At 44.6% G+C, this 20,361-nt stretch overlaps 1 protein-coding gene across 4 annotated transcripts in view; it reads right to left on the bottom strand.

Moving 5' to 3' along the window:
• shtn3 (shootin 3) overlaps positions 1-20,361 on the bottom strand; it is a 127,304-nt gene that overhangs the window by 24,212 nt on the left and 82,731 nt on the right. For all 4 annotated transcript variants that reach the window (XM_043704073.2, XM_087995505.1, XM_087995507.1 and 1 more), the window contains 6 exons: positions 16,349-16,430; positions 13,331-13,425; positions 6,196-6,342; positions 4,038-4,191; positions 2,305-2,470; positions 438-508 (listed from right to left, as the gene is read on the bottom strand). In XM_043704073.2, the coding sequence (XP_043560008.2) occupies positions 438-508; positions 2,305-2,470; positions 4,038-4,191; positions 6,196-6,342; positions 13,331-13,425; positions 16,349-16,430 (715 nt within the window). The remainder of the gene's footprint in view (positions 1-437; positions 509-2,304; positions 2,471-4,037; positions 4,192-6,195; positions 6,343-13,330; positions 13,426-16,348; positions 16,431-20,361) is intronic.

Genomic DNA, 20,361 nt, shown 5'->3' on the forward strand with positions numbered 1-20,361 from the left:
CATGCTCCAGAGATGTGTAACAACATCTGTGAGCAGATTGATAAGGAAATATCTGCAACGGAGGAGATCTGAGCTCATTCAGTGAGTAATACATTTGGAAAGGGGAAGGGCAGCTCATATTCACCTGTAGAGGGTTCTGCTGTCTTTGCAATGGGTAAAACTCCATAAAGCAGAACAGCTGTGAGTCAAACCATAGCAAGTTTATTTCACATTCCTGGGGTTAATGTCAAATGAATCCACCCAAAAGTCAACAGAAAGTAAAAGGTATGAAACACACAGCTGATCTAATCCTGTCGGTTAGCACAGAACAGGTTATATTGACATTAATCGTTCTGTTTTGGATAGATGCAGGGAACAGAGTTCCCAACAGACTGTGTCAGTCATGTTCATGAGCATTGAGATTTACTTCTGGCGATAAGGTGAGGCTGGTTGCTTACTGTTGCTAGGTTCCGGCTTTGGTTGTGCCTTGGAGTTCTTGGATGATCTTCGCACGATAGCAATGAGGGAACTGTAAGAGGCATAACGTGAGTCCCAGCAGAAAATAAATCAGTTCTTCACAGGCAAAACCTACCAGTCACCAACAGCCTAGCCAGTAATTTTCTACCTTCCACAGTATCTGTGCTCCTCCTGATTTGTTCCGCTACTCCCCCATCTGATTTGATGGTCTCACCCCCAATTAAACCATCACAAACCTCCATCTCTGTGGTTCCCCTGCTCTGTGCACATTTTTGATGTCTCACAGCCCAGACCATCACCCAAACCAACCTTCCATCCAGTGACTCCATCTACACTTCCTGCTGCTTTGGAAAGACAGCGACATCATCAAAGAGCCCTCCCACCTCAGTTATAATCTCTCCCACCCTTTTTCATCAGGTAGAAAAACCTAAGGCTTAAACACATACACCGACAGGTTGAGGAATAGCTTCTACCACACTGTCATTAGGCTTCTGAATGGAGCTCTCAAATTTCAAATCTGATGTTAATCTTGCTTTTTGTGCACCTTCTCTCCAACCGTAACCTTGTATTCCTTGGTCTGTTTTATTACCCTATGATCTTTGTATGGTATGCTCTGCCTGTACTGCACACAAAACAAAACTTTTCACTGTACCTAGATACATGTGACAATGATAAATCAAATCAAACTATTTATCTGATTCACATGTTCATCTTGTCATGTACTGTGTCCATTGCTCTCCTTGTGGTCTCCTCTACGCTAGGGAGACAGGACATCAACTTCCAGAATGTTTCAGCGAACATCTCTGGGACACATGCAGTAAACAACCCCACCCCGCCCTGTGGCCAAACACTTCAACTCCCCATCCCACTCCACCAAGGACATCCTGGGCCTCCTCCATCACCAAATCCTAACCAGCCAATGCCTGGAGGAAGAGCGCCTCATCTTCCACCATGGGACCCTCCAATCACACAGGATCAGTGTGGATTTCACCATTTTCCTCATTTTTTCCAATTCCCCTACCTTATCCCAGATCCAACCCTCCAACTCAGCATTGCCCTCTTGAACTGTCCTACCTGTCCATCTTCCTTCCCATCTATCCACTCCACTCTTCTCTCTGACCTATCATTTTATCTCTCCACCCTTCAGGTTCTCTGCCTGTATTCCTGATGAAGGGCTTTTGCCCGAAACATCGATTTTACTGCTCCTCGGATGCTGCCTGAACTGCTGTGCTTTTCCAGCACCACTCTAATCTAGTCTCTGACCTATCACCTTCACCCCCACCTTCATCTATCGGATTCCCAGCTACCTTCCCCCCAGCCCCACCCCTGTCCCATTTATCTCTCAGCCCTCTTGGGCCACCCCACATTCCTGATAAAGAGCTTATGCCCAAAACATTGACTCTCCTGCTCCTCGGATGCTGCCTGACCTGCTGTGCTTTTCCAGCACCACACTCTTCAACTCACATGTTCACCTCTCCATCATGTCTGATTGGATCGCAATGAGCTCAATTGGCCTTTTTCTCCCAATCGTTTAAGCTCCTCAACAGCAAAGATCAACTATGATTCCTGTCTCCACCAATACTTCATACCTCTGTCCCCTCTCCCTTTACCCTCGTCTCTAACAATAAGTGGGAACTGTTGATGAAGTTACTTGTCATGGAGATAGAGGGCACTTAGTCATCTGCCTTTACTGTTTCCCCACACTACTCCTGCCCTCCAAATGAATCCTTCCCCCACTATTATTCTCAACCCCAAATCCCAATCTCTCTCTCCAATTCCCACATCCATTAATGCACCCTCCTCCCTGTTTCACTTCCTTCTAATGCACTGAAGACGCCAGGGCCATACCTTATTGGGTTGCAGCGTGTGGATGGAAGAGGAGGGGGAGGTGGTGGGGGAGGAGGGGGTGGAGGAGGAGGGGGAGGAGGGGTCGGAGTGGGTGGAGGGGGTGGGGGTGGAGCTGCAGCCAGAGCTGGGTCAATCTCTTGAAACTTGATCTTCTTTAGTTCTTTCACTGCAAAATGACATTGACACGCACTTTAATTCTCAGGTAAATTTTGTTTTTTGCCACTACCAGTGCGTGGTGATGGCTAGTTTATTTCTGAAACACAGTTACCATCAAACTGAAGGTGTTCTCTCAGGCTAGATACAGACTTTCCATCTGGAGCCAGAAGGGGTGACTGCGCTGCACGAACAACATCATGCATTTACATATCATCTCCTGCTGCCAAGGTGCTATGGGGAAAGACCACCACCTGCCAAGGTTAAGTAGGAGTCCGTTAAGGTATCGGACTTTCCCTGAGGCTCAAATGTAGGTAAAATATAGTCTGGTTCAAATAAGAGATGCCTTTGGTTTGTTTGGATAGAGTCAAAATCCAGTGTTTGTTAGTTTCCTTGATATGCTACTGTACAGAATAAAACTGCTTAAGTGACTTATATATATGTATACGCAACAATATTTTTTATGAGTAACGTATATTTCAAAATAAAAAATTCACCTTTGGCCTAGTTAAATGTTCCCAAGTCCTCCTTAGGAGTAATATCGAATAAAATTTGATACCAAATCACATCAGCAAAATATTAAGATAGTGACCAAAAACGTATTGCTGAAGGTAAGTGAAAGAGGAATAGGAACTGGGGAAGCAGAGAGATTTGAACAAGGAATTTCAGATACTGGGTCCGAGGATACCAAGGGCACAGTCACCAATGGTGGAGCGATTCACATCAAAGATCCTCAACAGGTCAGAACCTGCAGTGCTGTTGAAGTCCGAGGGCAGGAAGATGATGGGGCGCAGGGAGACCATTAGCAATTTGAATATCAGGAAGAGACTTTTAAATCGAAGCACTGCAGGACTGGGAGCAATTGGCTGTCTGTGGACAGAGGAGTAATGGGATTTGACAGATGGACAATAGAGGTTTGGATGAGCTCACATTATACAGGGGGTGAAAGATAGGACGCCAGTCCAAGAGAGCATTGGAATCCCCTGTTAATATCACAAGCAGAAAGTGTGTATCACTTTTATGTAATTGTGTGCACAATGCACTAATCATCTGCAAACAGGAAGATGACTCTGTTACTTGCATTTCTTTAATCAGGGAGTTGCAGCACAAGCAATATGTCTGTCCCATTTCCTACACTGAGTACAAGTAATAGGGTTGCTGGTCAGGATCTTTTCCCCGAGGTGAAATATCTAATGCTTGCAGGCATACATTAAAGGGAGAGAGGAAAGTTCAAAGGAGATCTGAGGGGTAAGTTTTTTACACGGAGAGTGGTAGCAGTGTGGACCGTGCTGCCAGGGATGGTAGTGGAGGCAGATACGATAGGGGCATTTAAGGAGCTTTTAGATAAACACATGAACATGCAAGGAATAGAGGGATAAGGATCAAGGGCAGGCAGAAGGGATCAGTTTAATTTGGTGTTATGCTCAGCACAACATGGTGGACTGAAGGGCCTGTTCCTGTGTTGTCTATGTTCTAAATGAAAAGCGCTGCTTCATCTGCAGGGTGCTCCTGGACTGCCTGAGATATTGCAATGGGGACTATGACTACAAGCTCATACATCTTTTCCATCCAGTGCACACCTTGATCCTCCAGCTCGCTGTTCCTCTGCTCCATCTCTTGTACTCGCTGCTCTGACTCCCGTCTCTCCTCCTCAACCATCTCCAGTTGCCTCTGTAGAGTACCCAGTTCCTTCTGCAGTGCTGACTCATCGAGGTGAGACTCTAGCTTTTGAATCTGTAGAGGAAGGAATTATTCTCAGTTTGTTCAGAGTGCGGTCAGTCAGTGCTGCACAAACGCCGAGCTCAGAGCCAGATGGTAGACAATGGTGTATCGCTGGATTAAAGTACTCTAACCATGTCTGTTTAAATTAAATCCATCACAAACAATGCTGCTATTCAAAACTCAAAATAAAGCAGTGTACACTGCACCTCAGAATTGTATGATGAGTGTCTGTATCTTTTATTGCCCGTGTTGTGACTTGGGGTGGCACAGTGGCTCAGTGGTTAGCACTGTTGCCTCACAGCACCAGGATCCCAGGTTCAATTCCAGCTTTGGGTGACTGTCTGTGTGGAGTTTGCACATTCTCCCTGTGTCTGTGTGGGTCCTCTCTGGTTCCCTCCCACAGTCCAAAGACGTGCAGGTCAGGTGAATTGGCCATGCTAAATTGCCCATAGTGTGAGGTGCATTAGTCAAAGGGAAATGGGTCTGGGTAGGTTACTCTTCATAAGGTCGGCGTGGCGGTTGGGCCAAAGGGCCTGTTTCTACACTGTAGGGAATCTAGTTTTACTTGGAATAACCCTTCCCTCCAGTATTCCATGTAAAAATATGCTGAAGCAATGTTTAAAATTTCAAAAGTTGACTTGCATTTTGTTTAAACAATTACACTCATGAGTAAACACAGGGAATATAAAAACCAGGAGCATGTTACCCTCTCGAACCTGTTCCATTTTGGTAAGAATGTGGCTGAATGTGTTGCACCTTCAATTCCATTTTCCCATCTGCCCTGTCATAACCCTTGACCCTTCACGATCAAAAATCTCGAAGCTTGAATATATTCAGTGACCTGCCTCCACTGCTCTCTGTGGGGGAGAATTCCAAAGAAGATGACAAACTTCCTGAGGAAGTGGTGGATATGGATTCAATTAAAAAGACATGAATAAGGACATGAATCGGAAAGGTTTGGAGGGATATGGGCCAGGAGCAGGCAGATGGGACTAGATTAGTTTGGGATTATGGTTGGCATGGACCGAAGGGTCTGTTTCCATGCTGTATGATTCTCTGAAATTAAAAACACTTCTCCTCGTCTCACGCATGGGAGACCCCTTATTATACCATATTTTAAAGTATGTCATTTGAAATAAATTGGTACAGGACATTTCCGAACGGAGATAGTGAGGACTGCAGATGCTGGAAAGTGGATAAAGTGTAGAGCTGGAAAAAGCACAGCAGGTCAGGCAGCATGAAGGATCCCTACCTGAAATAGCACCTCCCCTGCTCTTCTGATGCTGCTGGATCTGCTGTGCTTTTTTTCCAGCTCCACACTTTATCGACTCACATTTATGAATGATCTTCTTGTGACCAAGGCTGGAGGAGTGCTCTGTTGCTTTAGTGCCATTATAACATGCATCACATCATAAAAGAAAGATATATTTCCAGTTTCTGAGATGTTCAGTTAAATAGCTTATTTTTATTTGGTTTCAAATAAAAGATCTGTCAACTGGGATGAGTGAGTTGCCTTAGCGCCGATTTCCCTGGAGCATCAGAGGCTGAGGGGTGACCTTATAGCGTTTTATAAAATCATGAGGGGTATGGATAGTGTAAATAGACAAGGGTCTTTTCCCTGGGGTGGGGGAGTCCAGAACAAGAGAAGCATAGATTTAGGGTGAGGGGAAAAATTTAAAAGGGACCTTAGTGGCAATCTTTTCACGCAGAGGGTGGAGAGTGTATGGAATGAGCTGCCAGAGGAAGTGGTCGAGGCTGGTACAATTACAACATTTAAAAGGTATCTGGATGGGTATACGAATAGGAAGGGTTTGGAGGGTTATTGGCCAAGTGCTGGCAAATGGGACTCGGTTAATTTAGTCAGCATGGATGAGTTGGACTGAAGGGTCTCTTTCCATGCTGTACATCTCTATGACACAATGACTCTATCACAGTGGACCCCCTCCCCTACATTCCTCCCGGATGCCAACTCCACCGAAGGACGCAGCGAATTTCCATGGCAACACAAACCCTGACCTCTTTGTGATGCTGCAGCCTTTCCTCTTCCAGGGTCTTGGTGATGGCTGCGACCTCCTCCAATGCTTTGAACAGCTGTATGCTGGGATCGACCTGCTGCAGGAGAATCGCACTCTGCCGGTTTGCTTCCTTCTGCTTAATTAACATCTGTAACAGGGTGGGAGCAGAACAACAGTGAAACATCCATCACATATTCACCAGCTCCCACACTTACCCAACTACTCTCACACCCAACTCCACATGGCACCACTTCGCACATGTCCTGACCTGGTGATGAAAACAATGCTCGGCATTTATCCAAACCAAAACATACAAAAGTTTGCGAACCAATTTTTGGTTAAGGTAATCTTTTACTAGGAGAAAGTAGGGTTGCAGATGCTGGAGATCAGAGTCAAAGAGAGTGTAGTGCTGGAAAAGCACAGCAGGTCAGGCAGCATCTGAGGTGCAGGAAAATCGACGTTTTGGGCATGAGCTCTTCATCAGGAATAAAGCATGTCTGCAAAAGCCTCATTCCTGATGAAGGGCTTATGTCTGAAACGTCGATTTCCCTGCTCCTCGGATGCTGCCTGACCTGCTGTGCTTTTCCAGCACCACACTCTTCGAATCTCCTTTTACTGATTGGCATCAATATCCAGTCTCATTCCCATTAATACAGAGGACGGGGTTTATTAACTGTAGTTGCTTTCAGTCCACATCTCTAACATTAAACATCAAGACTCTAATGATGAGCATCAATCTATTGTCGGAATAAAACCCTTCTGGCTCACTGATATCCTTTAGGGAAGCAAACTGCCATCCTTACCTGGTCTGGTCTATATGTGACCCCAGACCTACAGCAATGCGGTTGGCTCTTAACTGCCCTCTGGGCAATTAGGGATGGGCAATAAATGCTGGCCTGGCCAGTGATGCCCTCATCCCATGAATGAATAAATTAAAAATTAAAGGCACAATGGGGACTTAGTTCTATTTAACCCCACAAGCATCTGGCTTCTGAACCTGCAAAATGACACCAAAACTTTGAGATCCAACCGACATTGCATTAAGAATGTACAAAATGACACAGCGATTCTACTAGAGTGTGCAGCTAAGGGGAACACAGCAACTCGAAGAACCCGAGGCACTACAGAGGTAGTGTCTCCCACCCGCCCTCCTCCTCTAACCTAAATAATAAGACCCGTTGTGGTAAGTAGGTAAGTGCTGCATTTTGCTTGTTGTATTCTTTAGACCCAGTTTTTTTTTATATAAAAGGTTACTTTCAGAGGGATGGCAGTGAAGGCAGTGCAATGTCCCTCTTGCAACATGTTTGAGGTGAGGGATGCCATGGACGTCCCTGCTGATTACACTTGCAGGAAGTGCACCCATCTCCAGCTCCTCCAAGACCGTGTTAGGGAACTGGAGCTGGAGTTTGGATGAACTTAGGATCATTCGGGAGGCAGAGGGGGTCATAGATCGGAGCTTTAGGGAAGTAGTAACTCCAAAGATGGCAGATAGATGGGTGACAGTGAGGGGGACTGGGAGGAAGCAGCCAGTGCAGGGACCCCCTGCGGCCGTTCCCCTCAAGAACAAGTATACCGTTTTGGATACTTGTGGGGGGGACGACTTACCAGGGGCAAGTAACGGGGCTCAGGCCTCTGGCACGGAGCCTGTCCCCGTTACTCAGAAGGGAAGGGTGGAGAAGAGCAGAGCAATAGTAATTGGGGACTCGATAGTTCGGGGCACAGATAGGAGGTTTTGTGGGAACGAGAGAGACTCACGTTTGGTATGTTGCCTCCCAGGTGCAAGGGTACGTGATGTCTCTGATCGTGTTTTCCGGGTCCTTAAGGGGGAGGGGGAGCAGCCCGAAGTCGGGGTCCACATTGGCACCAACGACATAGGTAGGAGGAGCGCTGAGGATGTTAGGCAGGCTTTCAGGGAGCTAGGTTGGAAGCTCAGAGTTAGAACGAACAGAGTTGTTGTCTCTGGTTTGTTACCCGTGCCACGTGATAGAGAGTCGAGGAATAGGGAGAGAGAACAGTTAAATGCGTGGCTACAGGGATGGTGCAGGAGGGAGGGATTCCGGTATTTGGATAACTGGGGTTCTTTCTGGGGAAGGTGGGACCTCTATAAACAGGATGGTCTACACCTGAACCTGAGGGGCACCAGTATCCTTGGTGGGAGGTTTGCTAGTGCTCTTGGGGGGGGTTTAAACTAACTCTGCAGGGGCATGGGAACCCAGACTGTAGCTTTAGGGTGCAGGACCTGGAATGTAGGGAGGTTAGGAACATGGCATCAATTTCAAAGGAGGGTGCCTGTAAACAGGAAAGTGGTTTGAAGTGTGTATACTTCAATGCAAGAAGTATACGAAATAAGGTAGGTGGACTTGCAGCGTGGGTTGGTACCTGGGACTTTGATGTTGTGGCTATTACGGAGACATGGGTAGAACAGGGACAGGATTGGCTGTTGCAGGTTCCAGGGTTTAAATGTTTTAGTAGGGTCAGAGGTGGGGGTAAAAGAGGGGGAGGTGTGGCATTGCTTGTCAAAGATAGTATTACAGCTGTGGAAAGGACGATGGATGAAGACTCGCCATCTGAGGTAGTTTGGGCTGAGGTTAGGAACAGGAAAGGTGAGCTCACCCTGTTAGGAGTTTTTTACAGGCCTCCTAATAGTCCTAGAAACGTAGAAGAAAGGATTGCGAGGATGATTCAAGAGAAGAGTGAAAATAATAGGGTGGTTGTTATGGGGGACTTTAACTTTCCTGATATTAATTGGGAAAGCTATAGCTCAAGTTCATTAGATAGATCAGTGTTTGTCCAATGTGTGCAGGAGGGTTTCCTGACACAATATGTAGATAGGCCAACAAGAGGTGAGGCCATACTGGATTTGGTTCTGGGTAATGAACCAGGCCAGGTGTTAGAATTAGAGGTAGGTGAGCACTTTGGGGACAGTGACCACAATTCGGTGACCTTTACTCTAGTGATGGAGAGGGATAAGTGTGCACTACAGGGCAAGAGTTATAGATGGGGGCAGGGAAATTATGATGCTGTGAGGCATGACTTAGGATGTGTAGCCTGGAAAAGTAAGCTTCAAGGCAAGGGTGTAATTGATATGTGGAGCTTGTTCAAGGAGCAACTATTGAGTGTCCTTGATAAGTATGTGCCCGTCAGGCAGGGAGGAAAGGGTCGTGTGAGGGAGCCGTGGTTTAATAAGGAATTGGAATCCCTTGTTAAATGGAAGAGGGCGGCTTATGTAAAGATGAGGCGTGAAGGTTCAATTGGGGCGATTGAGAGTTATAAGGTAGCCAGGAAGGACCTGAAGAGAGAGCTAAGAGCAGCAAGGAGGGGACATGAAAGGTCCTTAGTTGGTTGGATTAGGGAAAACCCTAAGGCTTTCTATAGGTATGTCAGGAATAAAAGAATGACTAGGGTAGGAATAGGTCCAGTCAAGGATAGTAGTGGGAAGTTGCGTGTGGAGGCTGAAGAGATTGGGGAGACACTGAATGAATACTTTTCGTCAGTATTCAATCAGGAACAGGACATTGTTGTCAATGTGAGTACTGAGTCACAATTAAGTAGAATGGATGGCTTTGAGGTATGTAGAGAAGAGGTGTTGGAAATTCTGGAAAGGGTGAAAATAGATACGTCCCCTGGGCCTGATGGCATTTATCCTAGGATTCTCTGGGAAGGAAGGGAAGAGATTGCAGAGCCATTGGCCTTGATTTTTATGTCCTCGTTGTCTACAGGAGTAGTGCCAGAAGATTGGAGGCTAGCAAATGTGGTTCCCTTGTTCAAGAAGGGGAGTAGGGATAACCCTAGTAACTATAGGCCGGTGAGTCTCACTTCTGTTGTGGGCAAAATCTTAGAGAGAATTGTAAGGGATAGGATTTATGAACATCTGGATAGGAATAATGTGATCAAGGATAGTCAGCATGGTTTTGTGAAGGGCAGGTCGTGCCTCACAAACCTTATTGAATTCTTTGAGAAGGTGACTAAGGAGGTGGACGAGGGAAAAGCGGTAGATGTGGTGTATATGGATTTTAGTAAGGCGTTTGATAAGGTTCCCCATGGTAGACTACTGCAAAAAATACGGAGGTATGGCATTGAGGGTGAGTTGGGATTAGGAGTTGGCTGGCTGGAAGAAGACAGAGGGTAGTAGTTGATGGCAAAGGTTCATCTTGGAGTGCCGTCACTAGTGGTGTTCCGCAAGGATCTGTTTTGGGACCATTGCAGTTTGTCATTTTTATAAATGACCTGGAGGAGGGGTTAGAAGGTTGGGTGAGTAAGTTTGCGGATGATACGAAAGTCGGAGGAGTTGTAGACAGTGAGGAAGGATGTGGCAGGTTACAGCGGGATATAGATAAGCTGCAGAACTGGGCAGAAAGGTGGCAAATGGAGTTCAATGTAGCTAAGTGTGAGGTGATTCACTTTGGTAAGAGTAATAAAAAGATGGGGTACTGGGCTAACGGTCGGATACTTGGTAGTGTGGATGAGCAGAGGGATCTTGGTGTCCATGTACACAAATCTTTGAAAGTTGCCACCCAGGTAAATAGTGCGGTGAAGAAGGCATATGGCGTACTGGCTTTTATTGGTAGAGGAATTGAGTTCCGGAGTACTGAGGTCATGTTGCAGTTGTATAAGACTCTGGTGCGGCCACATCTGGAGTATTGTGTGCAGTTTTGGTCGCCATACTATAGGAAGGATGTGGAGGCACTGGAACGGGTGCAGAGGAGGTTTACCAGGATGTTGCCTGGTATGGTAGAAAGATCGTATGAGGAAAGGCTGAGGCACTTGGGGTTGTTTTCATTGGAGAAAAGAAGGTTTAGGGGTGACTTGATAGAGGTGTATAAGATGATTAGGGGTTTAGATAGGGTCGACAGTGAGAATCTTTTTCCACGTATGGAGTCAGCTATTACAAGGGGGCATAGCTTTAAATTAAGGGGGGTAGGTATAGGACAGATGTTAGGGGTAGGTTCTTTACTCAGCGAGTCGTGAGTTCATGGAATGCCCTGCCAGTAGCAGTGGTGGACTCTCCCTCATTATGGGCATTTAAGCGGGCATTGGATAGGCATATGGAGGATAGTAGGCTAGTGTAGGTTAGGTGGGCTTGGATCGGCGCAACATCGAGGGCCGAAGGGCCTGTACTGCGCTGTATTCTTCTATGTTCTATGTTCTATGTTCTAACTCCCGGCTGAGCCTGCTATGGTATAGGCTGGCACCGTGTAATTCCTGTTGTGTGGTTTCCTTGGAGAAAGGGCACTGCCACCATGTAATGGTGTTTGGCAAGTGTCAGAAGAGTCAGAAACAGTGAGTGCCATTGCTGTAATGATGCTCACAACATGCCAATGAGGTAAGCTGTGCAGACAGTGTGGTTTGCATCGCTGTGTTACAGACCTCTCTGCAAGTGAAAGGGAGCTCCCTAAATCCATGATGGTAGATCTTCCATTTATAAGCACCTAACCATGATGTCAGGATACTCCAGAGTGCTTTACAACCAATTGTCTCATCACTGTAACACAGCTAATTCACACACAGCAAACCAATACACTCTCATCTTGTTAGTACTGGGAGAGGATTTGTTATTGTGGGGATATATGAAACAGTGTGATTGAGCCAATGGCATATACTGTAACAGCTAAAAATAACAGAAAATGGCTTATCTGATTGTTTTAATATTGTATAACAGTTATATTTGTTTCTGCTGCTAATAGGGTTACATGACAAGCAGAGTGTTGACCAGTTTATCTAAATACATACACAAACTACCACTAGACAAATCTGACCAATATAACAGTTCAAGTCAAGTGACTTACTGGTGCAATGTCATGTTGTAATTGGCTTATTGTGTTGCGAGGACTTGAAAACGAACTATAATTAAGATAAAGCTATCAGCGCCTTAATGTATAAAAATGTAAGCCGAACTTAGAATCGACGCAGTTAGACACTTATTCCCAGCAATTGGAGTGTAACAGTCACTGTTGCTTAATAACAATTCTTGGATTTTTACCTATTGACAACTGGTCATTCTAAGACGAAAAAGAGAATATCCAACAGTTATGAACTGTGTTATGGACCAGACCAGACACCCTCAAAATATTTTAAGCGTCGGAAGCTGAGGGGTGACCTTATAGAGGTTTACAAAATTATGAGGGACATGAATAGGATAAATAGGCAAATTCTTTTCCCTGGTGTCGGGGAGTCCAGAACTAGAGGGCACAGGTTTATGGTGAGAGGGGAAAGATATAAAAGAGACCTAAGGGGCAACTTTTACACACAGAGGGTGGTACGTGTATGGAATGAGCTGCCAGAGGAAGTGGTGGAGGCTGGTACAATTGCAACATTTGAATGGGTATATGAATAGGAATAGTTTGGAGGGATATGGGCTGGGTGCTGGCAGGTGGGACTAGATTGGGTTTGGATATCTGGTCGGCATGGACGGGTTGGACTGAAGGGTCTGTTTCCATGCTGTACATCTCTATGACTCAACGACTCTAAGTTGTTTCCTTAAGTCACATTCAGTCATCGTTTGGCACCTCTGCCTTACAACTTCTCTTCAAAACAAAACCTGTACAAAATAACCTATTAAAGTGACAGCATTGTCATAACTATATCGCTCATCTCCTTCCAGCTTCTGTTATCATGTAAGTCTGCGCAGAGGGAAGAATTTACTGTGAATGAAGGTACTGTTATCTCACCATCTCACAATTAATACGTCTGTACAAGACAATGTGTTCAAAAAAGTCACACATCTCTTTCCTGTCTGGATGTAAGATGTGTGTGTGTGTATATACGTGTGTGTGTGTGTGTACATCAATGTTCTCTTACGCTCTCAGATAGTTACAGACACTATATGCAAAAATTATATTGCAATAACCTTTCAAGTACATGTTGTAATCATATTATAATTATGTGTTAAAGTGAAATTGACTACACTCTCCATTACCAGCCTGACAGGGTCAGTGATCTCACATTAATTCAGCGCAGTATTGGTAATTTCAGTTGGAGAATAAGCAGCACCAACATTCTATCCATGATAAATATTTCATGTTTAAATGGGTTCATGCGAGCATATTTAATAGAAGAATAACACAGGCAATGTTTAAATAAAGTCACTTAGCCCTCGCTAGATGCAGACCTTTCACTGCCTGCCCTTTTACACATACCTCGTGAGCAAACGATTCAGCCTTCTGCCTTAGGCTCTGCTCCAGCTCCAGCTGTTGTCTGAGATCCTCGTACTCCTGGGTTGCCATCACGGAAACTGAGCCAGAAAACATTGCACAGAAAGGTTACTGTCTGCTTATCCTTCTGGTTGTAGATTTATAACAGAAATCAAAATGTAAGACGGGGAATGGGAAAGAGTGGTGGTGGAGGAATGGTGAGGAAAGGGCCAATTGCCAACAGAGGTGTTAACCTTGTAGCATTGTAAAATGCTTTTCCACTCTGTGCCATGTGTCCTGCAAGAATGATATGTGAAAATTCTTCTCCTGATTGAAAGCTTCTGCGCTGTGCATCATTGAGAATTCTGATTGAATCTAAAATAATTGTAACTAGTTTTCAATCTATTTTGTTGCAATTAGCGTGTCATTTTCCACTGTCTTAAATAAAGTGTTCAGGGTTATCACAGCAGCATTATAACTGCACCAGTAGAAGCAATTAAAGAAACAAACAAACTCTTGTATTTATAAAGCCTCATAACCTCAGGACATCTCTCAGCACAAAGAAGTACTTCTGAAATATAGTCGCTGTTATATCACAAGGAAGTGTTTTGCTTGGGCAATTAATTAGTACAATAATGATAAAATCTGAGCTTGCATTTACTAGGGCAACTTTATGACTACAATTTATAACTTTCTTTATTGCTGGCTAATAAATAAATTAATTACCATTCCACATTTAACCACCAAGGCCTATTCGGAGGAGAATATTGCTCTAGGTACTTGAAGTAAAGAATACAGGATGCAGTTTAGTAATGAGTGTTTACAAATATTCATGTTCATTTTTAAACTAAAGCAACTTCCAATCCCCCTCTCTGCAAAGCACACCTGTTCACATTGACATGGATACCGGGATTTGACGTGAAGGTTGCGACCTTGGCACTCGGTTGGAAGGTGAGAACAACCTCTTGTGCACCAGGCCAGCTCATTCCGCAGTCATTTAACATTCACTACCTCGTTAATTAGCTCTGTCCCCATTTAAGGAGGACAGTGCACCTCAGACAGCCTCCAACCAATCAAATCTCTCCTTCCCTGTGTCCAGGAAACTAAGCTTACCTCAATTTATTTTCAATCATCTTAAAAGAATGCAGAATACGAGGGAAAAATAAAAATCTCAAATCCACATTTATCATGAAGGCCTTCCCAGAAAAGATCCAGGTGGGAGAACTAATGGATCTTTCCGGATAATGGCACTCAATTCCAGGGGTTTCCCACATGATTAGATTAGATTCCCTACAGTGTGTAGTGACAGGCCCTTCGGCCCAACAAGTCCATGCCGAACTTCCGAAGAGTATCCCACCCCCCTCTGACTAATGCACCTAACACTATGGACAATTTAGCATGGCCAATTGACCTGGCCTGCACATTTTTGGAATATGGGAGGAAACCAGAGCGCATGCAAACTCGAGACAGACAGTCGCCCAAGGCTGGAATCGAACCTGGGACCCTGGCACTGTGAGGCAGTGATGCTAACTGTGGAGCCACCGTGCCACCCTGGCCATTAAATATCAAAATCTCTGCCCAACCTTACAAGACAATGATTGTTCAGGGACATGTGGCATATCAACTGTACTGTGATAGTTAACCACATGATGTGGTTTATAATTATGGATTTTATTGGCTTGCTTGTGGCATTCTGTGCCATTTTTCTGTTACACTTATCTAATAGCACTTTTTACTTTCCCTTCAATATTGTTTCTGTTCCACCTCCTGTGGGTCAGGCACTGAATAGGAATCTGTTCAAATGTGAAGTAAACTACACTTTTGAAGTCAGGTGGGAGATATGCTCAGCCAATCATTCCCTGGCTCCCATTCTTTAGTGAGCTGCTGAGAAAGGATTCATAAATAAAGGTATTGAGTACAAAAGTGGAGGAATTAGATTTAACCTTCATAAAACAATATTGGTGCCAACTACAGTATTGCATCCAATTCTACTCGTCAGACTTTAAGACTTCAGTTCAGAAGGGATTTACCAGAAAGGGTCCAGGAATAGGGAACTTTAGCAAAATGTTTAGCTTGCAAAGAGCTGGGTTTTTTTCTCCTTAGCTTGAAGGAGAAGGAGAATGAGGGAAGGTTTGATGGAAATGTATAAGAGTTTGACAAAGTAGACAGAAAGAAAACACTTCACATTGGCCATGCTAAATTGCCCCTTGTGTCCAGGGATGTGGAGGCTAGGTGGATTGGCCATTGGAAACACAGGGTTATAGGGATATGGTAGGGGCAGATTTGGGTGGGATGCTGTTTGGAGAATTGGTAGGGACTGATGGGCTGAATGGCCTGCTTCCATACTGTAGGGATTCTATGATTAGCTGTTGATACAGTGACTATGAGCACAAGTTTGAGAATTTGGGCAAGAGATTCAGAGGAAATATGAGAAAAGGTTTTTTTATGCAGCGAGCGTTAATGAAGCTCCCTGCCTATGAGGGTGGCACAATCAATGATTACCAAAGGGACTCTGATAGAAGCTTGAAGGAAATAAACTCAATGGAGTGAAACTGACTGGAGTGTTCTCTGAGGGGGTGGCATACATTCAATGGGTCAAATGGCCTTCTTCTGCCAGAAAGGACTCTGTGAGACAGAGATCTTATCATTTTGCATACAGCGTTGATTCCTACACAAACCCTTGAAGCTCATCAACTATGAGATTCTCAAGAAATCACTAAATTCCTCTCTCAGTAAAACGACTTTACATCAACCCATTAAAAGCTGATTTCCATTGCTTCTGACAGGATCATCCCAGTTATGTTTGTGAAATGTGTTTCTTTTCATATCCTGAAGCAAGTCATTATTAAAGTAACCACCTGTTGTCTGCAAATTAAATTATCATTCCCAGGAGGCCCAGATTACAAGCTAATCAAGTGAACCAGATCATTTACATCAGGCAAAACAATTGTGAGTTACACATTGGTGTTTAAACAAGTTCCTGTGAAAATTCTACAGAATAGTAACAGGTATGTTTGAACTCACCCCTGTTGAAACTTTTGATTGTTTTTGTTTGTTTCTCCAGCAAGTTTTGAAGTTCTGTCATCTCAACTTGTTCCTTCTCCAACTAAAAGCACAAACCAAAGACAAAGAAACATTAGGAGGAAGTGAGGACTGCAAATGCTGGAGATCAGAGTCAAAGAGCGTGATGCTGGTAAAGCACAGCAGGTCAGGCAGCGCCCGAGGAGCAGGAGAATCGATGTTTCAGGCATAAGCCCTTCATCAGGAATGGCGTATGCTCGAAATGCCAACTCTGCTGCTCCTTGGATGCTGCCTGACTGCTGTGCTTTTCCAGCGCCACACTCTTCAACATAACAACATTAGTTTTGAGTCAACCCATCTCAAGGGAATTTACACCATTATGTGTACTAGGTCTTAACTCAGATGGGGACTAGACATAACAGGGTTTAAGAACATGGTGTGTGTACACGAAAGAGACGGGGGTCTACATTTACATTCCTGGGTGATCTTTGGATAGTGAGCAGCTCTGGCAAATGATAGCAACATCCAATAACAGTTTCTGCTGTCCAGCTAGATCTGGCAATGAACAATTAAACCAGGTCTGTAACCTTGATATCTATTGGTCTTAAGGTGCAGAGCTGAAAGATATTCCAGAGGGAATGGCCAGGCTAAAGGATTTTCAGCAAAGCTAGACGTGTAGAGATTGCTGAGCAAATCAGTAGCTGCAGAAATGTTGTTGTGAATGGAGAGACAAAGAGGGAACATTGGGATTTGGATATGCTAATTTATTAACTACACGTGAGTGCTCAGTATTCCCAGTGATGGAGGTGTAAAATAATAGGTCATCCCATTATAAATATTTTGACCCACCCTATTCAGACATGTTCTGACATGCCTCTGGAACTCATAGAGTCATACAGCATGGAAACAGACCCTTCGGTCCAACCAGTTCATGCTGACCATGTTCCCAAACTAAACTAGTGCCACTATCCTTCCAAATCTTCCCTACTCATGAATTTATCCAAATGTCTTTTAAATATTGTAACTGGACCTGTATCCATCACTTCCTCTGGCAGTTCAGTCCACACGTGAACCACTCCCTGTGTAAAAAAGTTGCCCCTCTTAAATCTTTCTCTTCTCACCTTAAAAATTATGCCCCCTAGTTTTGAATCCCCACCCTAGGGAAAAAACCTTTGCTATCATCTTTTCTATACCCTCATGATTTTATAAACCACTATAAGGTCACCCCTTAACCTCCTGCACATCAGTGTAAAAAGTCCCAGCCTATCCAGCCTCTCCTTATAACTCAAACCTTCCATACCCGGCAACATCCTGGTAAATCTCTTCTGAACCCTCTCCAGCTTAATCATATCCTTCCTATAACAGGGCGACCAGAACTGGACACTGTACATCAGAAGATGCCTCACCAATGTCCTGTAAAACTTCAACATGACAGCCCAACTCCTATAGCTGATCACCCAACCCAATACTCTGTCCCCGCTTTCTCCCCACGTCCATTGATTCCTTTAATCCTAAGAACAATATCTACGTCTTGAAAGTCTTCAATGTTTTGGCTTCAACAGTTTCATGTGGTAATGAATTTGGCTTTGTAGTTCTGAGGTAGTGGCATAACCAATGCTCCACAAGAGTCTTCATTCACCATTAGATACATAGCCTGACTTACCTTTCCATGAATACAAGTAGCCAGTGGCTACCCCATGTTTCCTGCCCCATTGAAGTTGCAAGTCAGCGTTGTGCAGTCTAAGCATCAACGAGCCTTTAATTCTGCCAGTTAATAACATCTCTCCTAGAATCTCAGAGGTTTTAAAAGAAGTTTTTAGATGTTGCTGATCGCCTTATCATAACTGCGCTATGAAAGTTCACCAGTTTGTTGTCCTGACAGTTTTGATAACTTTAACTGGAAGAAGTTAACTCATTCACTCACCATGCGCAGCACCTTAACAGATGTTTTGTTTGTGTAATTGCGAGCTTTTGGTAGATTAGCTAAAGTAAGACTGTCCAAGCAAGCTAGATTTAAGGAATCAAGTAAATATCAAATATGGATAACCAGTCTCCATGCAGTTGTTTGATAATGAATTACAGTAAAGGATCTACCTGATTGATGGTCCTTACAATGATCACTGTTCACAGCAGCCTTACAAGATAGATAATCAGGACCATAAAAATATAAAGCATGGAGTAGGCCTCATCAGATCAGCGACAGCTCAGAGGCTAATTGGCAGTTCATCAACACGTGCACAATTTATAGATTGCCACCTTCAATTCACTATAGAATCCCGACAGTGTGTAGGCAGGCCATTCAACTCAATACCAACCCTCTAAAGAACCCCCCACCCCAACCCTGTCCACGTAACTCTGCGTTTTCTATGGCTAACCAACCTAATTTACACATCTCTGAACACTATGGGGGCAATTTAGCATGGCCAATCCACCCCGAACCTGCACATAGAACATAGAACATAGAACATAGAACAATACAGCACAGAACAGGCCCTTCGGCCCACGATGTTGTGCCGAACATTTGTCCTAGCTTAAGCACCCATCTATGTACCTATCCAATTGCCGCTTAAAGGTCACCAAAGATTCTGAGTCTACCACTCCCACAGGCAGCGCATTCCATGCCCCCACCACTCTCTGGGTAAAGAACCCACCCCTGACATCTCCCCTATACCTTCCACCCTTCACCTTAAATTTATGTCCCCTTGTAACACTCTGTTGCACCCGGGGAAAAAGTCTCTGACTGTCTACTCTATCTATTCCTCTGATCATCTTATAAACCTCTATCAAGTCACCCCTCATCCTTCGCCGTTCCAACGAGAAAAGGCCTAGCACTCTCAACCTATCCTCGTACGACCTATTCTCCATTCCAGGCAACATCCTGGTAAATCTTCTCTGAACCCTCTCCAAAGCTTCCACATCTTTCCTAAAGTGAGGCGACCAGAACTGCACACAGTACTCCAAATGTGGCCTAACCAAAGTCCTGTACAGCTGCAACATCACTTCACGACTCTTGAATTCAATCCCTCTGCTAATGAACGCTAATACACCATAGGCCTTCTTACAAGCTCTATCCACCTGAGTGGCAACTTTCAAAGATCTATGAACATAGACCCCAAGATCCCTCTGTTCCTCCACCTCACTAAGAACCCTACCGTTAACCCTGTATTCCACATTCTTATTTGTCTTTCCAAAATGGACAACCTCACACTTGGCAGGGTTGAACTCCATCTGCCACTCCTCAGCCCAGCTCTGCATCATATCTAAGTCTCTTTGCAGCCGACAACAGCCCTCCTCACTATCCACAACTCCACCAATCTTCGTATCATCTGCAAATTTACTGACCCACCCTTCGACTCCCTCTTCCAAGTCATTAATAAAAATTACAAACAGCAGAGGACTCAGAACTGATCCCTGCGGAACTCCACTTGTAACTGGGCTCTAGGCTGAATATTTACCATCTACCACCACTCTCTGACTTCGACCGGTTAGCCAGTTTTCTATCCAATTGGCCAAATTTCCCTCTATCCCATGCCTCCTGATTTTCCGCATAAGCCTACCATGGGGAACCTTATCAAATGCCTTACTAAAATCCATGTATACGACATCCACTGCTCTACCCTCATCCACATGCTTGGTCACCTCCTCAAAGAATTCAATAAGACTTGTAAGGCAAGACCTACCCTTCACAAATCCGTGCTGGCTGTCCCTAATCAAGCAGTGTCTTTCCAGATACTCATAAATCCTATCCCTCAGTACCCTTTCCATTACTTTGCCTACCACCAAAGTAAGACAACTGGCCTGTAATTCCCGGGGTTATCCCTATTCCCTTTTTTGAACAGGGGCACAACATTCGCCACTCTCCAGTCCTCTGGTACCACCCCCGTTGACAGTGAAGACGAAAAGATCATTGCCAACGGTACTGCAATTTCCTCTCTTGCTTCCCAAATAATCCTCGGATATATCCCATCAGGCCCGGGGGACTTGTCTATCCTCAAGTTGTTCAAAATGTCCAACGC

This window comes from Chiloscyllium plagiosum, unplaced genomic scaffold (assembly GCF_037043375.1).
Source record: "Chiloscyllium plagiosum isolate Xiang-an unplaced genomic scaffold, Cpla_swu_hap1 HiC_scaffold_16, whole genome shotgun sequence".
NCBI lineage: Eukaryota > Metazoa > Chordata > Chondrichthyes > Orectolobiformes > Hemiscylliidae > Chiloscyllium > Chiloscyllium plagiosum.